This window comes from Microcaecilia unicolor, chromosome 1 (genome assembly GCF_901765095.1).
Source record: "Microcaecilia unicolor chromosome 1, aMicUni1.1, whole genome shotgun sequence".
NCBI lineage: Eukaryota > Metazoa > Chordata > Amphibia > Gymnophiona > Siphonopidae > Microcaecilia > Microcaecilia unicolor.
Genome location: NC_044031.1, coordinates 220,081,615 through 220,098,387, shown reverse-complemented (window position 1 = coordinate 220,098,387; position 16,773 = coordinate 220,081,615). Strand labels below are relative to the sequence as shown.

At 40.6% G+C, this 16,773-nt stretch overlaps 1 protein-coding gene across 1 annotated transcript in view; it reads right to left on the bottom strand.

The window, feature by feature from the left end:
• Positions 1-16,773, bottom strand: part of BBS9 (Bardet-Biedl syndrome 9) — a 554,781-nt gene that overhangs the window by 61,503 nt on the left and 476,505 nt on the right. The window contains exon 19 of the mRNA XM_030204492.1: positions 2,167-2,349. Within this exon, the coding sequence (XP_030060352.1) occupies positions 2,167-2,349 (183 nt within the window). The remainder of the gene's footprint in view (positions 1-2,166; positions 2,350-16,773) is intronic.

Below are 16,773 nucleotides of genomic sequence, written 5' to 3'. Positions count from 1 at the left end.
CTGTACACCTGCTGCTTTGCAGTCTGTCCAATTCTGCTGTCCGGGTCGGATGCACCTCCACCTAGTGGCATGGTCGGATCTGGGTCCAGAGCGTAATTATGTGCTGAGTAAAAAAATATTTTCTTGGATTTGATTTAAATGTACTACTCTAACGTCATGGCATGTCCCCTAATCTTGGTATTTTTTTAAAATTAAATAATCAATGCACATTTGTCTGTTCCACTTTGCTCAGAATTTTACAAGACATTTATCACCCCTTCAGCCATCTCATCTCCAAACTGAACAGCCATAATCCCCCTAGCCTTTCCTCATATGAAAGTTCGGTCCATTAAATATTTAACCAACCACACGAAAAGAAGGAAGAATCTTAGAATAGGGGTCCTAAACCCTGGGTCTCAATGGCCGCAATACAGTCAAGTTTTCCAGATATCCATAATGAATATATACTTATTACTTCTATTTATACATACAAGATCAAATATCCATCATTGTTCTTTATTAACTATCACTTCTTACCCTCCATACTCTCAACCAAAGCCTCCCCAACAAAATTCTTTTAGCTCAAATCAGCTGGATCTAATAACATAATCATGTCCCACAAATTGTATTGTCTACCAAAATCTTGCAGGATTCAACCTTACGATTGAAACCACCTCCTTATGTCCTTTGTTTATTCAGCTGATTTGAGCTAAAAGAATTTTGTTGGGGGGCTTTGGTTGAGAGTATGGAGGGTAAGAAGTGATAGTTAATAAAGAACAATGATGGATATTTGATCTTGTTGTATGTATAAATAGAAGTAATAAGTATTGTACTAATTAATTAGTCAAAAGTGATGGTAGTTGCTACAGGTGACTAATTCAAAGAGAGTGTAACCCGTTTAGTGACAAGAAGATTATCTTATAATGAATATATATGAGATAGATTTAAATGTCCATTGTCTCCATTGTATAGAAATCTCTTTCTTTTGAATATTATGACTGGCTGGGCTAGTCACAGTCTGGAGAAGAAGAGGAAGGAAAAGGTTGACAGGCAGGAAAAGCACTGCAGTTTCTCCTATTCCCCCAGTAAAGAAGGAAACAGGGAGAAAACTGTCATTACCTGAGCAAACAGACTGGCAGGGTCCTGGAAAACCAGGGATTCTCCCCCTCCCAATCCATAGTATAAGAAGTAAGTATCAGTCTAAAGCAGCTCTTCATAAACCTCCTGCAGAAGATAAGGTAGATCTCAAGGTGAAAAGATATCTGATTAACCTGTAGAAGGAACTTCAGAAAATGAGGGTGAAATTCTGGAGAAAATAGACACAGTTCATCGTGACTTACAAGAACTGGGCACCAGGGTAGAAGATTTGGAGGCTCTTACTGAGCAGCAGGCTGAAGTATTTTTGGGAGTGCGGGCCTGATCTGACAACTTAACATTGAAGTATGAGGCGAAGCATTTTAAACTGGATCATTTGGAGAACTGGTGGCATTAGAAAAACCTGAGATTCTAAGGGGAGTGGGAGTTCCCAGATCTAGAAATCAAGAAGATGTTACTAAGACTGTGCAAACTGTTAGCTCTAAGATTTATTTTTTTGTTACATTTGTACCCTGCGCTTTCCCACTCATGGCAGGCTCAATGCGGCTAACATGGGGCAATGGAGGGTTAAGTGACTTGCCCAGAGTCACAAGGAGCTGCCTGTGCCTGAAGTGGGAATCGAACTCAGTTCCTCAGGACCAAAGTCCACCACCTTAACCACTAGGCCACTCCTCCACTCCTATTGAGAGTGAAGGGGATTTATCCCCAGTTGACCCTGAGTGAGTGCATCGTGCCCTGGGGTCAGCCATGAGACATTGCCTGTTTAATGAAGTATACTGTGATGGAGCAAATTTATAAAGCTGATGATAAAGCCACACACTCCAAAAATTTTGTATTATTGATAGAAAATATAAGGAAAATGTCACTGAAAAATACTGTATGCCAATGCATCTAAAAGCCCTGAAGTCCCCAAATTTCTGGTTTTCAGGAGGATCAAAAATGTACTTTAAACCTAATTCTTAAAGTCAATAGGTGAATAACCAAGAATATTTATGATGAATAGCTTAAAACTAAATTTGTTTTGGGTCTAATAAACTGGTCTTAAACAGCAGTTTGGACAGTATTTGCCTCACGGGTTTTTAAGAGACTTACCAGTTCTTGAGTATCCTGCAGTGGTGATAAAAATGTGGCTTCCAAAATAGCAATCTGATCTTTGCTGAGCTTCTGCCACAGACCAATCAACATAACTACCAGCTGGGTGGCACTCCTCAGCTTAGTGAACATCTGAAACTGGATACGTTGCTTTTCCTCTCCTGCATCTGCTAGAGCTATTACCTGCAAAAATTGAAAACTTCTGTTAGCTCTAATCTTACCTCCCTGGAAGTGGTTGACACTAAATTTAAAATACATTTGGCACATACTTGATTGTCTTTCAAACCACCTACAATTTTGTGTCTTTCTCAAACTGATGGTCACACAAGAAACGAGTCGCCATTTACTATGATTTTGCACATTCAGTCTAACTTACTACATATTATCATTTACATGATATTATTTGCTCATATATAATTTTTTATGGTCTTACAAAGTGTACGCAGTTCTTTACAGAAACACATAAGAGGTAGCCCTGCTTTTTGCAGTTTACAATCTAGTCATAATGGGAGAACACATATAAGAAGCTTTCCACCTCATTTTATAACTTGGTGCCTAAATTTATGCGCTAAGGCAGTGGTTCCCAAACCTGGTCCTGGAGGCACCCCAGCCAGTCAGGTTTTCAGGATATCCACAATGAATATTCATGAGAGATTTGCGTGCACTGCCTCCACTGCATTCAAATCTATCTCATGAATATTCACTGTGGATATTCTGAAAACCTGACTGGCTGGGAATCACTGTGCTAAGGGATCAATTCTATAAGTGGAGCCAAAATTTATACATGCTTAGCGCTATTATATAAAGGGTACGGATCCTTTATAGAATACTGCTTAAAGCATACACCGCGCCTAACTTTAGGCACTGGCAATCACGCCTGCTAAAACCCAGTGTAAATGCCAGCACCTAAATTAGGTGCAGTTCGGCTGAATTCTGTATTTACATGTGTAAATTTTTAAAACATCCCAAGCCACACCCCTAAAAATGTATGCGTGTTAGGATTTATGTGTGAATCATTACAGAATACGATCTGTGTGTAAATCCTAATTAAGTCCAATTAACATCAATAGTTGGTTTTTAGCAGCTAATTACTGGTGCTGATTGGCATAAGCAATTAAGTTGAATATGTAAATTGGTTACACATGCTGATTTGCATGCGCATCTTTAGTCGCAGTTTATAGAATCCAAGGGTAAGTGCGCAATAAGTTATAGAATACTAGCACTTACATGCATGATTGTTACAGATACGCATGTAATTGCTAGTTGGGTGCCAAGCAGCATTGTATAACTTTGGTGTGCCACTTGCTTAGCTCGTAAATGCAAGGGAGTGTTTACACAGGGAGGTGATTGGGTGGGGCATAAGAGTGACCAACATTTACATGCTTAACTTACTGAATACTGTAAGTTATATGCTAAAGTACTGTATTTACAAACGCACACTTATGCCCGCTATTGACATGCTATAAGTAGGTGAACCTAAATGTAGGTGTGTAGATGCTGATTTATGCTACTAATCTGTAATGGAATCTGGATGCTGTATCTAAGTACCAAATTAGTAGATCCCAATTATAGAATTGTCCCCTTTAAGTTTAAGCAGTGAGGCCATGATCAAAAGAACTAAACTAGGTGTGTAGCAGGTGGGATTAACTGAAGGAAGAAACATTGACTCTTACAAACACTCATTTTTGACAGCTTTGCTTAATCTAAATAAGAAAAGTCACCAAGGAGAGTAGGAAATTTGAGTAATACTGTGCTGAGAGAATTCATAAGAATAGCCATACTGGGTCAGACCAATAGTTCATCTAGCCCACTATCCTGCTTCCAGCAGAGGCCAATCCAGGTCACAAGTACCCGGCAGAAGCCCAAATAGTAGCAACATTCCATGCTACCAATCCCAGAGCAAGCAGTAGCTTCCCTCATGTGCATCTCAATAACAGACTATGGACTTTTCTTCCACGAACTTGTCCAAACCTTTTTTAAACCCAGATATGCGAACTGCTGTTACCACACCCTCTGATGAGATCCAGAGCTAAACTATTCTTTGAGTGGAAAAATATTTCCTCCTATTTGTTTTAAAAGTATTTCCATGTAATTTCATTGAGTGTCCCCTGGTCTTTCTACTTTTTGAAAGTGTGAAAAATCGATTCACTTCTACAACACTCAGGATTCTGTAGACCTAATCATATTCCCCTCTCAGCTGTCTCTTTTCCACAGTGAAGAGCCCTATGCTCTTTAGCCTTTCCTCATACGGGAGGAGTTCCATCCCCTTTATCATTTTGGTCGATCTTCTTTGAACCTTTTCTAATTCTGCTATATCTTTTTTAATATACGGCAACCAGAAATGAATGAAATACTCAAGGTGAGGTTGCACCACAGAGCAATACAGAGGCATTATAATATTCAGGGATTATATATTCAGGGATGCAAAATAAGACCAAAAATAATATAATGCCTCTGTATTGCTCCATGGTGCAACATCACCTTGAGCAACCAAAATGATAGAGGTGATGGAACTGCTCCCATATGAGAAAAGGCTAAACAGGTTAGGGATCTTCAGCTTGGAAGAGAGACAGCTGAAGGGGAATATGATTGAGGTCTACAAAATCCTGAGTGGTGTGGAGCGGGTGGAGGTGAATCAATTTTTCACTCATTCAAAAAGTGCAAATATCAGGGGGCACTCAATGAAACTGTATGGGAATACTTTTAAACAAAATAGGAGGAAATATTTTTCACTCAAAGAATAGTTAAGCTCCGGAACTCGTTGCCGGAGGATGTGGTAACGGCAGTTAGTTTATTGGGTTTAAAAAAGGTTTGGACAAGCCCCTGGAGAAAAGTTCATAGTCTGTTATTGAGAGGGACATGGGGGAAGCCTCTGCTTGTCCTAGGATTGTTAGCATGGAATTTTGCTACTAATTGGGTTTCTGCCAGGTACTTGTGATTGGCCACTGCTGGAAGCAGGATATTGGGCTAGATGGACTATTGGTCTGACCCAATATGGCTATTCTTAAGTTCTTGGTCTTATTTTGCATACATTTCCTAATAATTCCTAGCATCCTGTTTGCTTTTCCAGTAGCTGCCACACAATGGACTGAAGATTTCAGCACATTGTCTACAATTGCACCTAGATCTTTTTCTTGAGTACTGACTCCTAAGATGGACCCTAGCATCCAACTTGACTCCTAGATTGCATAAAATTTAGAGTTGGCTTGATAACATTCTCTTAGCAATTCTTTCATCAAAATGATTCTTCACTGTTCAAATCATTAGGTATTATTCAATAGCAATCTTCCCTTTGCTCACTACAATAAGGATTTTCAACATCAGAAAATGGTACTAAATTTGAATTATAATATTTTAAAGGATTACGATGTAAAAACCAATAAGACAGTTTGTCAAACGGATGTCCAGCTTAAATTTAGACACCTATATATAAGCACTGCTAGGCACTTAAAACTTTGGAGCTCAGGCCCATAATTATGCTTCCAACTCCCTCCCCTCCCCCACTTACCTCCATCCACCCACTTAATTGTGCATCATTTCTTCCTTTTAAAATGTACACATAATAAAATGACAATTTTAACTATTTACAGCAGTAGCTAAAGTAAAGTAGTCAGTAATAATAATAGGCAAGCTGTTTATAGTTAAAGCAAACAAAAAATGTGGTAACCTGCTCTAAGGTTTTCTCATACTTACAAGCACATTTTATTAAAGCAAAATATGAAGAGACACTGCAAATTGTCAGTGCCAGATAAAGTCAAATTAACCAATTAAATTCTCTAATTTCCTATTTCTAGATTTGCTCCATGGGAGATGCATAAAGTTCATGATGCTTTTAATCAGCTGTCTGGTTGGATTAGTTAAATTACATTATCTTTCAGGCAATAAAATAGTTCCCAAATTTTGCTGTCTTTGGCTTGATTTTATGGCTGAGACTGTCTTCTCTCTTTTTCTGGACATCTCTATTTCTTTTTCATTTTCTCTTTGTGTGGGTTCTCTGTCCTTTTTCCTTCTCATTATAGGTGTTTTTCTCCCTTTTCCTTTGTCTCCCTCTCCTTTTGTTTTTCTCCCATCTTTCCACCTCTTCTTCTTTTGCAATTGTTCTAGCCCCATTTCCTCTATCTTCATCTTCTCTCTCACCTCTCCCTCTTTAGTTGTGCTCTTTTCCCATTGCTCTTTCCACTTTCATATTCCTTGATTGCTTTCTCCCCAGTTCTTCTCTTCTTTGTTCTCCATTTGCCTTCTATGCTCTCTCTCTCTCTCTCTCCTTCCTTAGTGTCTTTTTTTCTGCTTTCTCATCCTCTTGCCTTTTCTTTCATTTTCTTTATTTTTTCTGAGATCCAACTCTTCTTGGGCACTGTAACCTCTTCTCCTTTCTCCAGCACTTTCTGCTATGATCTCCCCCATAAGCACCTGGTATAAGAGGCTTGGGAAGGCTAAGTCTCCCCAGCTGCAAGCAGACCCGACAAGCCTCCTCATGGTACCATGCAGCGCAGCACAACACAACAGGAAAGGCAGAGCAAGAATCCATTAGTGCTGAAGCCTATGGGACCTGTCATCTTCTTCGGATTTCTGCACCACTGCATTCCCGCTGACTCTCATGCACTGTAGCAGTCGGCACTGATTGCAACAGGCCTGCTCGGGGACTCGGCATTCCCCCCATGATGCATCCTGCCTCCTCTGATGCAACATTCTGCTTCTGCATGTTAGGCAAGGCAAGACATTGAGGGAAAAGCAGGGTCCAGTGCTTCTTGCCACCAGTCCCTAACATAAGCTCCTTCATGCGCGTACCTGGAAGGTGGCATTGGCCAACACTGAAGGAGCTGCAGAAATGCAGACTGCTGCCCCGAGGATGGTCACAGGACCTGACAGGAAGGCTTGTCTAGGTTTAATGAAAGATACACATTTTGACATTTTCTTTCATAGCATATTTTGTCTCATAGGTTAGGTTTGGTGTCCTGATTTTCCAGGTGCATCGGGGCATTGTGGAAAGGGAACACGAGGAGGGACATAACAGTTCGTGAGCAACCATGTAAAAAATTAGAGCGATGCTCCTGGAATGTATGAATGATCGCTCACACACTCACCTTGGGGAGGAACACTGCCCTTAATAGATGGAAAAGTGAAAAAAAAAAAAAAAAGAAATTGTATAATTTCCAAAATTTCTTAGATGGAATAAATTCAAAATGCCCCCCCCCCCCCCAAGATATCAATAGCAGCAGCACTACTCTGTGCAGGAATTAGGAATGGTTTCTTCCATTGCCAAGGGGAATCCCCCTTCCCTAGTTAGCTGCATTCTGTTGCATGCCTTTGAAACCACAGCCATGCCCTGCACAGACCAGTATGCTCCGTGGTGCCCCTTTAAGCATCACTCTTGAAATGGTGGTGCACTCTACAATCACACATGCTACACAACCCTAAGCCTGGCTCTGATCCCCGTCCTTCCTACAATGTCAAAAATGCAGTTCCCATGTCCTTAATGTTCATATACTGGAATCCATCTACAGCTACAGTATATTAAAGACATTACTACACTTACAAAAACATGTTTAAAGTACCATGCTTACTGTTTAGCAACATACTACTTTAATGCTATTTGTATCTGATCATAATACTCTAAGAAAAAATTTGGGATACTACAGAATGCTAAAAATTCATGCCATTCCTATAAAAGTAAATGGGACCATTTATCCACCTGGCAGTGAGACCAATAGCTCTGTTCCAAGAATGTAAACATAACTGTTCACACATATACACTTCTGCTGCATTATCACATGATATCCAGAAAAAATGAGACCCCCAACATTTTCCCCCAAACGTCTTACTGCAGCAGAAACTTCTGCCTGAAATCTGAGACATTTCTGAGTACTTTATTGTTTCAAAAAAGGATGGAGCTCCAGTGCATCAAGCTTGCAAAACAATTGAGCTCTTAATTAATGAAATCCCAGAACTCATTGAGCCAACAGCTCAGTGTCATCGAAGATTTTGTGAATGTGTCAAGGTTGAAAGAGGTCACTTTGAACACAAATTATGAATTAACTAAGAAAACAAAATACTTTAAACTAATGTATTTTCAAATGTCATACTAAGGGGCCGATATTGAAAACGATTTAAGCCTGCCCGCTTAAATCGCTTCCTACCGTCTAAGTGGGTTTGTTCAGCAGCACTTAACTGGAGAGTGCCGCTGAATATCTCCACAGACCGCCCACGTAAAAGGTGAGCAGGTCGGGGGCAGCGCTGGGGAGGAGCCCTGGATTATACGGTGCTGGCAGTATTCAGTGCCAGCACCCGCATAGCTAAGTAAAAAGATGTCCATAGGAATATAATGGGTGTCTTATAATTTAATGTGCACTAATTGTTAGTGTACACTAAATCTGTTAGCACACCCTTAATGATGATAGTGAAACAAGTTTCTTTGTTTTCACATTTTCCTTCCTTTATTTTATATGCCAATGAAATATACAAAGTTTCACATGAACAAAAGGTTCACAGCAATAAGGGCCTCTTTCACTAAACCGCACTAGTGATTCCCGGTGCAGCAAATGCGCCCCAACCCATTCGTTTTGAATGGGCTGCATCGGATTGGCCGAGCCAGGAATTGCTAGCACAGTTTAGTTATTTAGGCCCTAAATATGGCAGACAAAAATATCAACATTTTCATGATTAAAATGTGTTTTTTTTTAACAGTATATATTTTGAGAAAAATATATTCTAATATGCTGAAAGGGAGAATTTAAATGAACAGGAAAAGACAATTGGGGGTAATTTTTATAAAGTCACTTTTGCACATATGTGGACACTTCATGTAAATGGCCTGCTATAAGATGCAGATCAGCAACAGTATGTGCACTGACATAATGGTATGTATTTTGCCAGTACACTGTGTACAGGGGTACAGTTGGGCAGCGTTTGCGAGTAGCCACATACCTAAATAATTTAGGTGAAAACATTTACACCTGCTCTTGAGTAGGTGAAAATATCTGCTCTACAATGTACATGTGATTTATGCTGCCAAGGTCTACTTGCCCTCATAAAACAGGCGTCTTCTTAAAAAATTTCTCTCTTAGAGAGTATTTTATAACAGAGCACCTAAGTGGACTGGAAGATGCTATCTTACATAGAAAAACACGCACCTATTTGTCTTTGTAAAATACTAGTATAAATCCTAAGAACAGGTGTAAATATCCATGTTTAGATTATTAAAATACATACATAAACTAAGGTGATTTATAATATGCAACTACACAAAATCTCTTTAAGCATACATGTACACCCCCTTAAAATGGAGGTTCAAATGTTATGTAAAGATTGCACATTGATATAGAATATAATGTAAGAGGAAATTAAGTCCTCAGTGACAGACGCAATTAACACCCTAAGACCAGTGCAATAGGGGCCCAGGTGTCAGCCCACCTGCTTACAATTATCAATGCCAGTTTTTTTGGAATAGTAGTTTTTTCTCCATGGTCAGTTGTTTTCTACTACCCTTTTTTTTTTCCAGATTGTAGAGAAACTTGTGATAGAACCCCTTTTGGGGGTTAAAAGGCTGAATGTTGAGCCTCCCCTGGGTGGTTGGGGTTTTCTAATGTTTAAATATTATCATGCAAGCTGAGTTGATCACTTCCTGCTAATAGTCTTTTGGCAAAATTATAAATTATTTAGCTAATTGATAAGAGCCATTTTACACACATATTTTATTTATTTTTAGATTTTGCACACACCTTTTCAGTAGTTACATTCAGGTACACTGGATATTTCTCTGTCCCAGGAGAGCTCACAATCTAAGTTTGTACCTGAGGCAATGGAGGGTTAAGTGACTTGCCCAAGATCACAAGGAGCAGCAGTGGGCTTTGAACCGGCCACCTCTGGATTGCAAGACCGGTGCTCTAACCTCTAGGCCACTCCTCCATATGTTGCCACATATGCATGAACATAACTTTATAAAATTACTTCCTTGTTGCTACTTAGCTAATATATGAATGGGAAGAAATAAATATCTTTGATGCTTTCTAGTTTGCCTTCTTTCAGAGCAGAGGAACAGAGACACTTAGGGGCTCACTTTCAAAGCACTTACTATGTAACTTTGTAAGTCTAAGTGCTTTGAAAATATGCCTCTTAGTTGTCTGTACAGACGACCTGTGTAAGAAAATTAATACTGGTGGCAACTGTCCTCTGGGCCTCCTCAATCTCTCTTTAGCATTCATCACTAGAGGTCATATTTGCCATAAGTGGATCCAGTCTTTCTTATATGATTACTGCAAATCTTAGGTAGTAAGTGAGATTTCGTATCAGTCATATCTGGTAATTTGTGAGGTCCCCAAGGGCTCAATTATCTCACATCTAATTTGTATTTACACCCCCTAGGAAAAATCAAGAGTACTGCATTATATTTTTCTTTTGTGTGGATGACCTATAAAAATGTTTTCTTGTAGGCTCAATCTGCTCTCTAGATTTAAGGAAATTGGCTGATTGCATCTCTGACATTCATTCTTGGCTAGGAAGAAATATGTTAAGCTTGAACGCAGCAGACACAGTTACTGATGGTTAGTAGAGTAGATGGTCGGGTACTGGACACTTTTTTGGCGTATGATTCCTCCCTGGTTCTCTTAGCGCACAGGTCAGAAATGTGGGTGTAATTATGGATCCAGTTTTGACTCTAATGCCAGTGATCAATGAATGTATATGATGGTAGGTTGATCAAGTCCCAAAAAAATGCCCTAAATGACTAGATGACTACCGGAGGGAATTGGGGATCACCAACCCTGACTCCCCCAGTGGTTACTAACCCCCTCCCACCAAAAAGAAAACTTTAACAACTTTTTCCCAGCCTGTATGCCAGCCTCAAATGCCATACCCAGCTCCATCACAGCAGTATGCAGGTCCCTGGAGCAGTTGTTAGTAGGTGCAATGGACTTCACCCAGGTGGCCCCAGGCCCGTGGTGGTAAATGGAAGCCCTCCAAACCGCCCCCAAAACCCACTGTACCCACATCTAGGTGCCCCCCTTCAGCCATAAGTGCTATGGTACTGGTGTAGAGTTGTGGGGAATGGGTTTTTTGGGGGGGGGGGGGGCTCAGCACCCAAGGGAAGGGAGCTATGGACTTGGGAGGTATTTTACCTTTTTTTAAGAAATTGTTACAAGTGCCCCCTAGGGTGCCCGGTTGGTGTCCTGGCATGTAAGGGGGGGCCAGTGCACTACGAATCCTGGCCCCTCCCATGACCAAATGCCTTGGATTTGTTCGTTTTTGAGCTGGGCGCCTTTGGTTTCCATTATCGCTGAAAAACGAAACCGCCCAGCTCAAATCCGCACAAATCTGATGTATTTGCCCGGCACAAACTGTATTATCGAAAAAAAAAGATGGACGCCCATTTTTTTCAAAAATACGGTCTGTCCCGCTCCTTCACATACACGTTCTCGGAGATAGATACCCATGGAGGTGGGCGTTCGCGTTCGATTATGCCCCTCGCACATCAACCGGCTCACCTTTATCCATATGTTTATTCATGCCTTTCAGAGAAATGAAGCAACTTGGTAAGGCAAGACTCTTGGCTGAACCCATGTTGACCCTGCCCATTAAACCATGTTTGTCTATGTGTTCCATAATTTTATTCTTTATAATAATTTTCACTATTTTGCACAGAACTGAAGTCATGCTTACTGGTCTATAAGTTCCTGGATCACCCCTGGAACCCTTTTAAAAAATCTTCAGGTACTACAGACGATTTAATTGACAAGTTACAGATCATTAACAGCAGATCAGCAATTTCATGTTTGAGTTCTTTCAGTATCCTGGGGTGTATGCCATCCGGTCCAGGTGATTTATCACTCTTTAACTTATCGATTTGGCTCAGTACGTCTTTGAGGCTCACAGAGATTTCTTTCACTTTCTCTGCATCTTCACCCTTGGTACAGTTAGATCTTTTACATCTTCTGTAAAGACCAAAGCAAAGAATTCATTCAATCTCTCCGCTATGGTCTTGTCCTCCATGAGTGCCCCTTTTGCACCTTCATGATCTAGAGGGGCATAATTGAATGGGACACCCAAGTTTTGTTGAGGACGTCCTCGCAAAACGTTCTGGAGGGGCGGGGAAACCCGTATTATCAAAAAAGATGGACGTCCAACTTTTGTTTCAATAATACGGTTGGGGACACCCACATCTTGAAATTTTGGTCGCCCTTACAGATGGTCGTCCCTAGACTTGGTCGTTTCTGATTTTCGGCAATAATGGAAACCAAGGAAATGGTCGTGGGAGGAGCCAGCATTTCTAGTGCACTGGTCCCCCTGACATGCCAGGACACCAACCGGGCACCCTAGGGGACACTGCATAAATTGCATAAACTTCATAAATTGCTCCCAGGAACATAGCTCCCTTACCTTGTGTGCTGAGCCCCTCAAAACCCACTACCCACAACTGTACACCACTACCATAGCCCTAACAGGTGGAGGGGAGCACCTACATGTGGGTACAGTGGGTTTGTGGTGGGTTTTGGAGGGCTCGCTGTTTCCTCCACAAACGTAACAGGTAGGGGGGGTGGGCCTGGGTCCGCCTGCCTGAAGTGCACTGCACCCACTAAAACTGCTCCAGGGACCTGCATATTGCTGTCACGGACCTGAGTATGACATCTGAGGCTGGCAATCAATATTTTGAAAGATATTTTTTGAGGGTGGGAGGGGGGCTAGTGATCACTGGGGGAGTAAGGGGTGGTCATCCCCGATTCTCTCCGGTAGTCATCTGGTCAGTTCGGGCACATTTTGTGGCTTGGTCGTAAGAAAAACAGGACCAGGTAAAGTTGTCCAAGTGCTCATCAGGGATGCCCTTTTTTTTTCCCATTATGGGTTGAGGACATCCATGTGTTAGGCACGGCCAAGTCCCGCCTTCGCTACGCCCCCTTGAACTTTGGCCATCCCTGCGATGGAAAGCAGTTGGGGACGCCCAAAATCGACTTTCGATTATACCGATTTGGACGACACTGTGAGAAGGGCGTCCATCTTCCAATTTGTGTCGAAAGATGGGCATCCTTCTTTTTCGAAAATGAGCTTGCTAGAGTTCCCACGGATTCCCTCACAGTAAATAGCAGAATGCTATTGATGTACCTGAAAAAGGTGCCACAGTGAGTTTTTGTCTCCGCTACAAATTTTTCTTCATATTCTCTTTTAGTTTTCTTTATCAATGCTTTGCATATAGCTTGACAGTGCTTATGTTGCTTCTTACTTTCTTCATTTGGATCCTTTTTCTATTCTTCGAAGGATGTTCTTTTGGCTCTAATCGCCTCTTTCATTTCACCTTTTAACCATGCTGGCTATCATTTGCTCTTCTTTCCACGTTTGTTAATACATGGAATACATCTGTCTGGGTTTCCATGATGGTATTTTTAAACAACATCCATGCCCGATTTGAAGTCCTAACCTTTACGGCGGATCCTTTTAACTTCTTTTTAACCATTTTCCTCATTTTGTTGTAGTCGCCCTTTCAAAAATTAAATGCTACAGTAGATTTCTCTAGTGACTTCACTTCAGATATCAACTCAAATTTGATCATGTTTATTTGAAATTACCGGTATGATGAACACATCCTTTTTGACACTTATGGTAACATGAACAGCGCTATGGTACAGTACCGCTATATAGTAAGGTGTTGTCAAATACCGTAGATTTCCATTTAGACGCTCCAAGGCCACGTGATTTGTAATTTTTTTCTTAACTCTAGATGCCATCAAATGTAAGCCGCACTTACTTTCCATGCACATTATAATGAATAAAAATGTGTGTCTTACAATCGAGGAATACGGTGTGCCTTGAGTAGCCATAGCATATAACTGTAGAAAGAAACTTGCATTATAAACTGCTTTAAAATAGGAGTAAGTACTACATTCTGTAGAAGAATTCATAGCTTGTGCTGTCAATTTGACCTCTAATAATGAGAAGAGCCTGAAAGTAGAAAAACTGCTGACTTGAAGATGAGAGGTAGGTTGGCCAATTGCAGGACAGGAGGAAGAAGAATCTGAGGTGGTATAATAGGAGAAATCACCTAGAGGCATCTCATGCTGTGCCTTATTTAGCAATACAGTTTCAAGTGGCTCCAACTTTCCTGTTGCAATATTGCCATCATCAAAAAAATCCTTAGGGGGTCTCAGGATAATGAAGGTGCCTACTATCCTCCCGGTTCCAACTTTTATAGAACATAGCTACAGACAATGAACTGGAACCAAAACCATCAAATATATGAGGTCAATTTTGTAAAATTAAAAATACTATCGCTTCATCTTCAAATGCCTAAACCAACTAGCCCATGAGTATTTTTCCAAATTACTGCTCATCTATACTCTCAGGGACAATGTCTCCAAATGGGTTGGAGGGCTCAACACTTAGCACCAGAAGTGTATAAGGTAGGAGGGGGGGGGGGGGGGGGGATGGACCTGGGTCTGCCTGCCTGAACTGCACTGCACCTATTAAAAACTGCTCCAGGGACTTGCATACTGCTATCAGGGAGCTGGGTATCACATTTGAGGTTGGCATAGAGGCTGGCAAAAAAGTTTTTTTTTTGTTTGTTGTTTGGGTGGGAGGGGGTTGGTGACCACTGGGGGAGTACGGGGAGGTTATCCCCGATTCCCTCCGGTGGTCATCTGGTCAGTTGGGGCACCTTTTTGAGGCTTGGTCGTGAAAGTAAAAGGACCAAGTAAACCCGGCGAAATACTGATTAACGCCGCTTTTTTTCCATTATCCGCGAAAGCCAGCCATCTGGTAGCCACGCCCATGCCCCGCCTTCGCTTCACTGGCAACACACCCCTTTGAACCTTCGCCGGCGAGGCGACGGGAAAGCAGCGATGCTGTCAAAAAAGCAGCTTTCGATTATACCGATTTCGCAGGCCATCTCCCGATTTATGTCGGAAAATGGCCGGTGATCACTTTCGAAAATAAGTTGGATAGGCAACCTATAAATATGGGCTTTAACATTTCTTTTAATCAGGCCTGCGACCCTCAATACAATGGGGAATATTTCATTTTCTGAAACATTTTTCTTTGGTCTCCGACTACATTTTTTTATATTATGTTTGTTATTTTGGAAACCACCTGGGTTTTAGGTGGTGTATACATTTTTAAAATAAATATTTGAAGATCTTTTCCCTCTCCACCCAATTCAAAGAATAATCACTTGGAAATTACACTTCTATAGTGAGTACAGTTATGTTGTTCACTATGTCTAGCTTTCTTAAATCCAGTTTTATATCAATCAGAATGGGAATGTCCCAGGTGATCATAACCTCTTCATTCTCTATAACTCTTTTCAGGTTATGATTACAGTGCTTTTTCAGTAAAGCAATGCTGTAATGTTTACAAAGTTTCCAATGGATGAGGTGTGTTACTTTATTCTGCCTTTCTAAATAAAATTTCTGCCATCAGAATTTCATAGCCAGCTACGAGATGAGTGACCATTTCCAGCTCTTTTACAGAATCTACAGAAGTCTGTTTCACCTGTGTTTTCTATGCTTGCTGTGACTATCTCATCTATAATATGTCATTCTGAGTTGCAACTATCAACCTCTCATCCTTAGGTTTCAAATTCACCTCTCCTTAACCATTCATACGTCTGGTTTTAATCAACAAATGGCTCCTGGAATAATACTTTGTATTTCCCACTGTACTTATGCATTTGCCACTTGCTTGTTCTCATTTGCTGATCTAATACTTTGAAGAGTTTGCTTTTTTGCAAATTCTGTTGTTCCTTTCTTATGTATACTGATGGATTCTCATTCATTCTTTCTACTTGTCAGAATGCTTGTCAACGATAGAGACAAATTCTGGATGTTTACTTTCATATTTCAACAATTTAGATATATCTGGATCGGATTATGCTGTTAATTAGGCCTGGAAGCCTATGGCAGTAGCTCTGTTGGTATAATCTATTTCTATGAAGACCATTCCTCCTTCTGCTTGGGGAATATACAGTCTTGGCATACACTGACATTTATAAATTACCTCTTGGGCATGGAGGAGTTTTCTTGTTCATACACCCAGTTTTTCAGAGGCAAGTCTACAATTTCAAAGTTATGAGAATGAGGGAGTTACCAGTTGATTAATGGCTTATATCTTATTCCGTCATGTTAAAGCACTCTTCAGCATCAATTTTAATCTTCAGTTCTCAGGAATTTATGCTTCATTGGCACCCCTTCCTCTACTTTTAGATATTTATTTACACATTCTTGTTCAAGTTCTGCTATGTCACAGGCATCAGTCAGAAAGATGTTTTCTGTTCTGCTCTATTCTCCCATTAGGGAATTTCAATAGTTCCTCCCCATTTGCTTCACCTGCATTCAGCTGGTTGACTCTTAAAATATGAAAGAATATACTTCTAGTGCTATGCATGGTAACATACTACCTAACTTTCTGAAAAAAAAATATCAAAAGAGCCTTTCTGACAGGCTATCAACTAGATCACTTATCAGAGATTCTACCTTATCTTTTTTAACTGTATGATTATGGGTCCCTTTCTCAAGGTTTTTTTTTTTTTTAACTTCCTAGTTCTTTCTCTTCTATTGACACTCAATGTTCTTGCATTTTCTTATGCTTATTCCTTATCCATATGTATATATTACTGAGCATATTCATTTT